Genomic DNA, 12927 nt, shown 5'->3' on the forward strand with positions numbered 1-12927 from the left:
AAAATAGTTTTGTATATTCATATTAGATTTTATTTAGAGTTTAACCTTTACACAGAATCAGTGAATCTGTCTGAGTACACTAGGAGCCAGGTGTATAACAGTTTGAGTAAAGAAGGAAAAAAACGGATATACCATAATGTCCTCCTATGTGTAAAGTAATTGGTCTGCAGATATATCTCTAGACTGATTGCACAGCGTGTGCTGCATACACTCTGCCCAATCAGTCATGGCCAACATTACAACTGGACGGGCATTTACATGCGCCTGCCCATTTGCGCTGACAATTACTGCCAGCTTGTGCAGCGAGCATATGAGCAGTTGGCGGATCGGCCATATGTACAGTGCAATGTGGATATATCTTTAGATATATCGGCCATTGGTTGTGTTGCACAGCCGATACAATGTGTTTGTGAAATATATCATTTCTGGTACATACTGCACGACGGACCAGCAATATTTCAACTGTTCAATTCAATGGCCGATATATATCAGCCAGTGTGTACCCAGCATAAAAGTCCATGTTTCAAGGATATCCATAGTTGAGCACAGATGGTTAAATCAATTTGACTGAGGTACTTATTAAGCCTGGTGAAGTGATAAAGCAGCTGTGGTACTCACCGTCCAGTTGGCTCCAAACTGTCATCTTACCATCTGGGTTTGAAATGACAGTTATGAGCTGATTGTCTGGTGCATTTTCAAAGGCCACTTTATCACTTCACCGGGCTTAATAAATCTGCCCCTAAGCGGCTTGTGTGTAGATATGCCTAAAACCTGGATTGTTTGGGAAACTCTGAGGTAGTGAACACATTTTAATGAGCATTGTTGGATGCTTAAATATTGGCTAAAGCAGGTCTCACTGCAGAATATGATTTTTTTGTTTTTATATTATTAAATAGGGAATGCACAAATTTTATCTGGATTTTTATTAAATTTCCTTTATTTTAATAAGCCTGAAAAAGCCATTGAGATCTATGAGCAGGCATTGAAGAAGAACCCTAAAGATGGAACACTGGCCAGTAAGATTGGGAAGGCACTGATCAAGACTCACAACTATGCCAAGGTGCGTCCCGGTTACTATTGTTGCCTATGAGAACTTTGGCGTAAAAACATTTATCAAGTGCTGTTTCTATGGGTTTTTCTAGGCAATCAGTTACTATGAAACTGCCCTGAAAAGTGGCCAGCAGAACTTCCTCCATTATGACTTGGCAGAACTGTTATTAAAACTGAAGCAGTATGAAAAGGCAGAGAAAGTGCTTCAACAGGCACTAGATCACGAGACGGGTAAGTTTATGTATAGAGGGAACTATAATTACAATGCAATTTGGTAAATTGTGTAAAATATATATAAATGATCTGTGTTGGGGCTAAATGTAGTAATCTGCGAGAAGCAGGAAGTAGGGTAATGCGGGATATGTGCAGGTCTGGCCTGATTTTTTTGGTTTTTAGCGGCAATCATGGGGCAGTACGGATGGTGTAATGGTTAGCATTACTGCCTCATAGCACTGAGGTCATGGATTCGATTTCCACCATGACCCTAACTGTGCGGAGTTTGAATATTCTCCCCGTACTTGTGAGTGTTTCCTCCGGGTACTCCGGTTTCCTCCCACAATCCAAAAATATACTGGTAGGCTAATTGGCTCCCAACTAATTAACCCTAGAATGTCTGTGTGTTCGTGTACATTTGGTAGAGATTATATAGATTGTAAGCTCCACTGGAGCAGGGACGGATGTGAGTGTTCAACTATACTCTGTAAAGCGCTGCAGCTTATGTGTGAGCTACAGTATATAAGAAACTGTTAATAAATAATAATAAATAAATAATCATTTACAAGACATAGTGGCCTAATTTAGTGTTAAATATATTGTGCCAGCGCTGGCTGAGTAAATTTGAAAGACGGTAATAAAATATAACAATTTTGAATGACTATACATAAATCATTTAAACATACAAATTATCTAAAATGCCACAGTGTGCATATACAAATACTGACAATACATGTCAAGTCAGCTGGGATCAGATAAAAAAAGAAGAGAAAAACGCATATGAATACCCACTGGATCAATGTTGATATTACCAATCCACAAGTAGAGGGCAATGGTGCTGAGATATTCAAAGTGGCAGATGAGGTGGGAGATGTGAAATCTAAGTAACGTATCTCTTGTATCCTCATGAAATGCTTTGAAAAATGACTAGGATTCTCTGGTGTCTTAAGATGTAGTACTGTAACTCTGTAGGCTGAAAAATTAGGTACAGATGCCTATGTCCCACATGCAGTGTCCAGTCGGAGTTAAAGCTTTCTTCTCAGCAATGTTTAGGTGGATGGTGATGCCAGTTAGGGGTATTGCTGAACAGGCTTAAAATTGTGTGTTGCTAATTGTGCAACACGGAAAGAGGATAGCACAGAAGATTGTGCAGAAAGGTAGTTACGCTAGTTGAATGCACACTAAGAAAATGATTTATTATATAACCTGAATTATAATTGCGCAACACACAATCTTCCCAATTCAGTGTTAGTAGTTTTGCGAAGGTTTGTAAAACTACATCTGCTGTCAGTAGCATGCGGGGGGGGGGGGGCTTCAGCGCCCAGCCCAGGGCAAGGCCGTCATTCATGCCGGGTCCCTCCCTGTGATGTGGTTGCAAAAAACCTGCTACTATGGGAGCGCTTTGTTATACAGTGAAGCTCTTGCATACTAAGGGTAGCCCCCTGGCTGCGCAGCCGTCCAACGTCTTTAGGGTCGCATCAGCTGTGTGTGACGTCGCACAGCTGCCATAGCAGGCATTTTCCTGAATGCTAGCACAGGGTAAGGTATCGAGCCAAACTGAATTAGGCCCATTGTACGTAACCAGGTTGGTTTTGCCATGTAAATGATTGCAGCTTTAAAAACCCTTCCAGACTCACATCCTGCTTCCCACAGGCTGTTACATTTAACCCTTAGGAAACCATTTATTAAACAATAGTTGCGCCTATAACATCCGTTTTGTAGGGTTACCCACTAATATTTAGTATCCCCTGAGTGTATGAAGGAGGGACTACAGCAGATAACTCCAAATACCTGATACAATCCATCCATACATGCCAGCAACTACATCCCCCCAAGATTTCTAAAGGGATGTGATGCTGCCTGCAAAGCGTTCCCAATATTAGTCCCCGCAGCTACTGCGATATGAGCTACAGATTAGTAATGTAGTTATGAGAAAGTTTGCCAGGAACCCTCCGCTGGATCTCCACGGCACCATGTTTAGTACATCGCAGGGACGTGCCTGTGTTCGGCGATACATTCCCCCAGCAGATCGGGGGAATGTATAAGATCACATTGCAAATGTGAACATTGCTAAATGGATCCCTTAAGCTGGCCATACATTAGAATGACCTGCGTATGACCTGATCTATGCAGGTCGTAAGAGCGATTGAACAAGGTAAAGCACATACAATCTGCTTACGACCACAAGCAAAGACGATGGATCATACATGCAGCACGTATGATCTGAGGATTGACCTTTCGACCCATGGGGCCACGTATCATAACGATATACTGTACCTCATGATGTGCACACAATCGATCACACGACCCGTCAAAATTGTACATTCGAGCCTGATATCATTCTAATGTATGGCCACCTTTAGTCTTAACCAAACTTAAGGATAAAGCAGCAATAGTGACACCTACTGGTAAAAGAAAAATATGAAAAGTCCCATCACCACTGTGGCTGCTGTTATGAGCCAGAAACACCAGCTTGTCTATAGGTAGGGTGGAATGTCTGGATTATAAATGTCCTACTTTGAGTACTGTTTAGCTTTCAGGATTTGGCTTTAAAGTTGTGATTCTTTTTTTGTCTTAGTCTAAAATAATATTTTACAGGATATAGGTGACCAGCGCTGAAATCACCCCAGTAATCAATGCTATGTGTGTTTTGAACACAAGATTATACAAGAGTGAACACAATTGATTGAACCAAGTAGTTGCATGCAAACATGCAGAAATGGGCTGTAAACAGGACTAGAAGCCGCCGCAGACAGGTGCGCGGGAGATTCATCCGAGCATAGCTGGTGGGGGAGGATGGACAAGAGAGTGATTGTGACTACCTGGGAAGTCGGTAAGTCTCTGTCTAAGGACGGTACACCGGCACCCAGCTCTCAAACAGCTGTAGCCGCGCTACCCCCATTGAGTGCTTCAGCCACAGTCAGGGATCTGCAACAGGAGCAGGGCTGTGTGCAGGACCCATCAGCCCGGAGCAAAGTAACCCACACCAGGCTTGGCACCGTTGCCATCCTACCTTTGTTCCTCACAATACCCGGGCACCCAACGAGCTGGTGCACCAGACTGGAAAACTGATTGTACTGAACGTAGCAGTGGGACACCGCACAGTGAGCACTCCATTGAACTTTTACCAGGAGAACCCGCTTGATTTGATTGTTTTGTAGACATCGGCCAACCCACCACCGTTTATCTATATTGTTTCATTCCAACAGGAAGTGAATATTAAGTGTTGTTTTATTTGTCAATATTCACATATTTGACAGTTGGAACCTTTCTGTTTGACCAACAGTGTTCGCAGTGTTTCCTGTTTACAGTCCATTTCTGCATGTAACTACGTGGATCAAGAAATTGTGTTGACATTTTACAATCCCATAATCTTATGTTCATCACACTATTTTACCATTGATTACTGCACACAAGGGCTATTTCAGCCGTCACCTATATCCTGTATACCATTTGTGCAAGTAAAACAACCTTGTTTGTATTAGCCGCTCACCCAAATACAAATATATAGATCCTGGTGCGCAGGTTACCCTACTCAATTTAAAATGATTTTTTAATCATGTAACTATGGGGTTGTGTTTGGTTATTTTGCAGTCAATGAACTATCTCCTCTAATGGATGACAGCCGTTATCATGTTTTACTGGCAAAGATTTATAGCAAGATGGAAAAGACCGAAGAAGCTATTGTCTCATTACAGAAGGTACAGTTGTCTACTTAGAATTTTTCTGGAGTTTTTAAAAGTTTGTCCTTTTTTTTAGAATACTTAATAGTGGCTAATCTTGTTTGCAGGAGAATATATACAGTACAATACTTTACACGGGTAGAAAGCTGTGGTTTTATTTCTCATAATTAACCTTACAATCATTTCATGCAATTCAATTCCTGTTCATATGTTCATATTTGAGGATTTTATTTTTTCCTCGCATTTTAAAGCAGTGAAATATTAACCAGTAATTCAAAGATTTCACAGTTTTCATAGCTTGCTTCATTTTAGGGTATTTTCTTTGTAAAGGGGGAATAGATAATTATTGCTGCTAGTCAGGTTATTAAAAATCTATCATTGTCTTCTTAGAATACTCCTTAGAATAAGGAGTAGACTTAAACATCTATTAATAATCTCCTTCACTTCAGATTGCTATCTCGATTTATAGGATCACTACGTTTAAAATATAGATTGATTTAAAAACATCAACAATATTTCTCCATCTCTAGAGCACTGTTCCAGTGTTTTTTGCTATCTCTTGATGTCTGTTTTTTGCCTGTTTGTCCATATGCATTCGGAAACTTTTGGATTGATTTGCACGAAACCAACACAAGCTGGCTTTATTGAGTCCTGATTTGGTTCACAGCCACTAATAAAGGCTACACATGTTGAGATATGCACTATTTTTATATTTGATTTTGCATATAGAAGCTAAATCAAATGGTTTTAGCAGCATTCGATGCAGATTAAATCCCAATGCGCGTTCATGTTTAGTGGAAATTGAAAATAAAAATAGTCTTGCCAGGCAATCTCTCTTCTACATCTCTTATCTACTACCCTCTCTGTAAATGCGTGTTTGCTCAATATTTCCCAGACTATATATTGAGCGTGTTTGCTCAATATATAGTCGAAATCGAATGCCAGATCGAATTTAACAGCATATTGAATCAAATCGAATTCCACATTGAACCGTATGTACCCACTATTAGACCCTGTGGGGGGGTCCCAGGTGCCCAAACCGGGGTTCAGCCTCTACACAAAGTTGGTCAGTGAAGCAAGATATAGCAAAGTTGCGTAATATAGATGGGGTAGAAGACATGGGGTTTAAGAAAACGAACGTGGTCAAATCCAGGATCCAAATACAGAGAGGTGTATGCCAGGCACACCATGAGCATGGGTGGCATGTTCAGAGCCTTCCGCTGGATGGATTTAGATTAGAACTTCAATAGGCATTACAGATCATTTGCCATCCCTCTCTTGAGTGGCCAAGACCTCTGTCTGATGTCAAATTGGTGCACCCTCGGCAGACCATTGACCCAGGAGTGTGTTCTGTGCCTTCCACTAATTGGATTTCGATGGAAATGTAAACGATGATTGACAAAAGATTTGGGATGCCTAACGAATTTCTTGGGTCCCAGGTGTGACTTCGTCCAAAATTTTTTGCAAAATACAAAAAAAATAATAATAAATTACAAACTTCCAAAGAGGCCAAAACATTTTTACAAAATGCTACAGATACAGAAAAGGCCAAAAAATAAAAAATATAAAAATAATTGCTGCTCATTGAAAATCTGGGGATTATGGCTAAATGCGAAACCCCATCAACAAAAATAAAACTAGGCAGCCACCTCCTAGGTCTGTTGGAAGACCTGTTCGGCTTAAAACAAGAGAAAGTTAAAGTTCAAGTAATGCTTATTGCACAGCCAAACCTGAGCAATGCGGGTACCTCAGCTAGTACAGTATTTGATTGTTAAGATTGAGTTTGGAACTCCTCACTTACTCGCCCCTTAAAATCATGTCCCTTACATGCTCATGAAACCTACCTACATTCCCTGAAGAATCTGACAAATCCTTGTGGCAGCCATGGCAATCTCCAGTTCTGATGCGCACAGGAACGCGCATCAGATCTGGAGATAGAACGCATGCCATATGGCACTTTTCACATGCTTTATCAGCCTGATGGTGCATGTGAAAAAGGGCCAAATCATATAAGTGTATTGCCACCTTTACCACTGGAGCCTACAGCCTTTGGAGAGCAAATGGCACTCTTTTCTTCTGTTCTGATTGGTTGAGCTACAGATGGAGCCGACCGCCATTCAGCTGGGTTTTTGGGGGTTGGATCGCCAACCTCCAACCACCGGAAGGGGACGCGTGCGAACATGACGCTCTTGCGTCCCCTTCCAACTGAGCTCTCCGCCGCCTCCCCACAGGTCCCAGTGATCGCCGCTACCTCCCCGCAACCCCCCTCCCAACCCTGCCCGTCTCCCTGAAGCGGAAATCCGGAATGCCACCAGGAAACTGGGACGTGCATGCGTGAGAGACGCTTGTGCGTTTCAGACAGAGCGCCGGCTCACCAGCAGGGGCATTCTGGCAAGCCCCTTGTGCTGGCTGAGAGGCACTCCATCTGTATGTGACCTCCCCACATTGTGAAAAGAAAGTTACATGAGCTGTTCCCAGTCAGTCCAGTTTACCTCATTTAAATTATTTCAGTAAAGTAAATAAGAACTGCAAATAGTTCTGCAAACGACTGTATTGCACATTCTAGAAGTTATCCAATTTGGGAGCTAATTCATCATGGATCACTAAATTGATATTTGGTCGATTTTGAAAATTCTCTAAGGACTGCGCATGCGTACCATATGCATTGCACATGCATAAGGAGATTTCCCAACAGAAAATGCATATGGTTTCTAAACGTAATCCCCTCGCAGTTTGACTGACAGGAAGTCGGTGTTTAGAGGTGGTAACCGGCCATTTTCTGGGTGTGTCAAAAAAAGCGCAGGCATTTTTGAGGAGGGTCTGTGACATCAGCCATGATAACTTCCACCCTGTCTGTCGCAAATTAGTGGAAGCCTCAGACCTAATTGGGAATTTGGGACTTGCAAATGGATTTGCAAGTTGATCGCATTTAACGATCCATTCGCAATTTAGCAAGGGGCATTTCTCTTTATGGGCCTTATTTTAGTTCACTCTTTCTCACAAAATCCTTCTTAGATGGGCAAAACCATGTGCACTGCAGGTGGGGCAGATGTAACTTGTGCAGATATAATTAGATTTGGGTGGGGTTTTACTTCAAAGTGAGATCTATATTGCAGTGTAAAAATAAAGCAGCCAGTATTTTCCCTTCACAGAAACAAAATAACTCACCCAAATCTAATTCTCTCTGCACATTTTACATCTGCCCCCCCTGCAGTGCACATGGTTTTGTCCATCTAAGAAGGATTTTGTCAGAAAGAGTGAACCAAAATAAGGCCCTATGTTTGGGCGATTGATTACTCCCACAGTCCACTACAAATTCTCAGATTAGCGATCCATTCTGAACTAGCCCTTTGGTGCAACAGGCTGTACAATGTGTTTTTTTTTATTTCACACCTCTGTCCTTTACTATACACGCATTTGACAACTATTACAAATAGTGTTTGTTATTCATTTGTCCTCCCAATATCCCCTCCTGTTATCAAAAGCCCTATAGTTATTCACAAAGTTATTTTCTAAATAAATGAACAAAGATACATTTTTCACTTTTGTGCCACTTTCTGAAAGCCGTTGTGCATAATTGCAGTGGTTATACAGAAAGCAGTGGTATCCTATTAGCTGTGGTAAATACTACATCTAGGGGGTTATTCGGATTAACTCGGAAAGGCACAATCACTCTGTAATGGACAAAACCATGTGCACTGCAGGTGGGGCTGATGTAACATGTGCAGAGAGAATAAGATTGGGTGTCTTATTGTTTCTGTGCAGGGTAAGTACTGGCTGCTTTATTTTTACACTGCAATATAGATATCAGTTTGAAGTACAACCCCCACATAAATCTAACTCTCTGCACATGCTACATCAGCCCCACCTGCAATGCACATGGTTTTGTCCATTAGAGAGTGATTGTGCCTTTCCGAGTGAATCAGAATAACCCCCATAATGTAAACCCCAGAGGCTATCCAATTAGCCCTGACCATCAGCATTTATCAGAACCCCCTTTGTCAGTGATAGCACATGGGTCCAAGAATTTATCCTGGATTCTATGAGTTGTCGCACAAAAATGGGTCATTTACTGCACAGTGAAAACGGATAATTGGATAACCCGATAAGGTGAAAAAACTGAGAAAATAAAAAGAAAAATTGTTAGCATTAAAGTAAACACTAATGAAGAGTAGAATTAACTTTTTTTTTTTTTTTTTATTGCCGCAAGTTTAATCTTGCAAGTAATAAATCATATTACAAAAAGTATATATCAAGTCATTTTAAGCATTCAACCCTCTGCTCTTTGTAGTTTTTCAGAAAATAAATCTTGGACCCCTTTCCAAATTACTGCTCCGTGAAATTTACATAACCATGTGTACTAATGGACAAACATTTGTGAATCATGTCTATAACGTTGTTGACAGGCCCGGGAATTACAAGCCAGGGTATTGAAGAGAGCTCAGCTTGAGCAGCCAGACGCCGTCCCTTCCCAGAAGTCTCTGGCAGCAGAAATCTGTGCAGAAATCGCCAGACATGCTGCAGCCCAGCGAGACTATGACAAAGCAATCAAATTTTACAAAGAAGCACTAGTCTACTGTGAAACAGACAATAAGGTACAAATCATTAACCTTGGTTTCTGCCGGCTGATCGCTAGCTACACCAATTCCTCTTTGTTGTTTCTCAGATCTGAGTAGAAAACATCATGTATAGTATAGTACATAGAGATTGATATGAGCAGCCATTAACATCATAGAAATGTGTCCGTAAGTTGAGATATAGTACATAATGATGACGTTTTTTAATGCATATAAAAAAATTGCATGTACTTAAAAAAGGAAGAAACGACAACCAGGGCTGGAGCCGATGGATCAGGCGCTCCGGGAGCCTGAACAGAGTCCTTATTTCTTTGGGGTTGAGTCAACATCACAACATAAGTTCCTGTATGCTATTAGCACAAGAGGCAGACCTTTGCTCCTCCCCCTCACCTCTACTGCTCTTCCTGTGTTTCCTTAGCTCCTCCCCCAGCTGTTAGACAACAGTAGCACACTCTGACCTTGGATCTTAGGAGGTGGGATGCTTCTAACATAGGTTTTATTAATTATTGAATAAAATCATTCGAGAAAGAAACACAAAATTAGCAAAATATTGAAATAGACAGAATGAGAAAAGAAAAATCGTATTAAAATCTGTGAACAGGATTATCAGATATATATTCCTTAATGATTTCTATTACTCTGAATACAGTAGGAATAATATCAATCATTAAGACATTTATTCCATTGTCTCCTGTAAATTTGAACTTATATCATGAAATCTAAAATGTTTCATTAAGGTGAATATTTGAAGTATTATCTGTGTAAGAAGTTGGAGAAGGGCAGTACGGATGGTGTAATGGTTAGCATTACTGCCTCACAGCACTGAGGTCATGGGTTCCAGTCCCACCATGCCCCTAACTGTGCAGAGTTTGTATATTCTCCCCGTGCTTGCGAGGGGTTTCCTCCGGGTAATCCTGTTTCCTCGCACATAGAAGTGCTGATAGCTCGCCGTCAGGGTTTTCAACGAATCTGGTTCACTCGCCAGTTGCCTCCCTGTTCCCTGAGGCGAGGTGGAAATGGCGAGTATGGCCATTAAAATGGTGAGGCTCACTGCATTTGTGGCGTTTAAGGGGATCCTCGCCGGCCTCTCATGGCGAGGATTTGGCCCTTACATTGAATACGGCGAGGGGGTTTGACGGTAAGGATGGCTTATTTTCGGCATGGAAAAGCCATCTGTGCCGTACAAACCCTCCCTGACGGCATTGAATACTGCTCATAAAGTGATACTTTGTTATACAGCAAGTAAATAACATGTTATAACTGACTACACATAGAGTTTAACCCCTTCCCGACATTTGACGTATATATACGTCATGGCCGGGATGTACTTCCCGACACATGACGTATATATACGTCATGACTTTAAACTGTCCCCGCGTCTATAGACGCGGGGACAGAGGGACGATGTCTGCTGTCCCTGACAGCAGACATGTCCCTGCATGCCCAGGGGGGGCTGCGATGCCGCCCCCCCGTCGGCGATCGCTGTGATTGGCTGTTCAGTGTGAACAGCCATTCACAGCGTTTTCCTGTGTTACCGGCGAATCAGACGCTCGGTAACACAGGTGTCAATCACCGCCGGGCGTCAGGGGGCATGAGGGGGTCATCGGTGACGACGACACCTCACCCCACCTGCCCCCAAGGCTGTGATTGGTCCGTGGGACCCACGGACCAATCACAGCCAAGGCGCGTGATTTAAAATAACGGTGACTGCACTGCAGACGCCATTCCGGTCTGGAATTGCGTGCAGAGCGGTCACCGTGCCAATCTGTCGTGATACATACCTGATCCTTGCCTGAAACTTACCTGATCACCGCTGATCACCGCTGGTAGCGTGCTGCCAGCAGCTGGATACTTCCTGGATCTTGTGACTTCTGTGTGTGCTGCTGCTGCAGTGTCATAGAGTCACAGATCGTGAGAGATAGGGACAGATAGTGACAGAGAGTGACAGAGAGTGATAGAGAGTGCTATATTTTGTGTCTGCTGCACCCCCTTTTGTGCTGATCACTATATCTGAGGTGATCAGCAACTTTTTGGGGGTGCAGAGGTTTTTTTTATATATATATATACCTGTCAGTTGCAGCAAAGGTTGTGCTGCCTGTGCAACTGACTGCTGCCCCCCCCTGCTGCCCCTCCTTTTGTGCTGATTGTGCTGATTAATTAACTGATCAGAAACTTTTTGGGGGTCCAGGTTTTTTTTTTTTTATATATATACCTGTCAGTTGCACCAAAGGTTGTGCTGCGTGTGCAACTGACTGCTGCCCCCCCTGCTGCCCCCCCTTTTGTGCTGGTCAGTTTAAATTAATTAATCAGCAACTTTTTGGGGGTCCAGGTTTTTTTTTTATATATATACCCTGTCAGGTTGTGTGTCTGCTGCCCCTCACTGCTAATCAGTGGTGCATCACTGCATCACTTTTTTTTTTTGGAGAGTGCAGTGGGGTTTTGTTTTTACACCCACGTTGCTTGTGTGGGTTTCCTGTGGCCGCTGAGCGCTGATCAGTGACGTACAATCACTGAACAGCATTTTTGGCACAGGGTTGATATCATTTTTTTTTCTGCAGTTTTTTTAAATTGTTTTTTTTTTTGGAGAGTGCTGTGGAATTTTTTTTTAAATTGTTTTTACACCCACGTTGCTTTTGTGGGTGTCCTGTGGCCGCTGATCAGTGACGTACAATCACTGAACAGCATTTTTGGCACAGGTTGATATCATTTTTTTTCTGCAGTTTTTTTTTAATTGTTTTTTTTTTGTTTTTACACCCACGTTGTTTTTGTGGGTGTCCTGTTGCCTTTGAGCGCTGTTCAGTGACGAACGTTTTTTTTTACCCCTTCAATTTTTTTTTTTTTTTTATTGGGATCAAATTCCTGTATAAAGTATTTTTTTTTTCTGCACTACATACACACTACACACTACATACCCCCCGTGTTGAAATAAAGTTTGTACCCCCCCTACACTATACATGTGTTGAAACATTACACTTACAGAAACACAAAAATAAAAATGGCATCCCAAATGTCATCCCAAATGTCATCCCAGTCATCCAGAAGAATGTATTCAGCGGAGGAGGCATATGCCATGCTTGCCTCTGACTCTGACACAGCCAGTGATGCAAGCGGGGAATTTGAAGGATTCACCTTAAGCTCCTCTTCCTCCTCTGCTGATGAGGGACCCCCTCAAAGACGCCCCCGTAGAGCAGCTGAGACCCCCCCCCCAAATGAATGATCCCGTATGGACCCCACCACCAGACAATTTTGAGCCCCAGGTTCCTGAGTTTTTGGCCATCCCAGGAATCCAATTTGATTCAGCAGGTCTCAGAGAAATTGACTTTTTCAAATTATTTTTCTCTGATGATTTTATAAATTTAATGGTGGACCAAAGTAATTTATATGCCCAGCAGTTTATTGCTCAA

The 12927-nt window shown here is 42.2% G+C and overlaps 1 protein-coding gene across 1 annotated transcript in view; it reads left to right on the plus strand.

Moving 5' to 3' along the window:
* The window catches only part of TTC21B (tetratricopeptide repeat domain 21B), a 110492-nt gene that overhangs the window by 62797 nt on the left and 34768 nt on the right, over nt 1-12927 (plus strand). Inside the window, exons 17-20 of the mRNA XM_083153910.1 lie at nt 950-1060; nt 1143-1281; nt 4858-4964; nt 9353-9541. Of these exons, the coding sequence (XP_083010036.1) occupies nt 950-1060; nt 1143-1281; nt 4858-4964; nt 9353-9541 (546 nt within the window). The remainder of the gene's footprint in view (nt 1-949; nt 1061-1142; nt 1282-4857; nt 4965-9352; nt 9542-12927) is intronic.

This window comes from Crinia signifera, chromosome 7 (assembly GCF_055691185.1).
Source record: "Crinia signifera chromosome 7, ASM5569118v1, whole genome shotgun sequence".
NCBI lineage: Eukaryota > Metazoa > Chordata > Amphibia > Anura > Myobatrachidae > Crinia > Crinia signifera.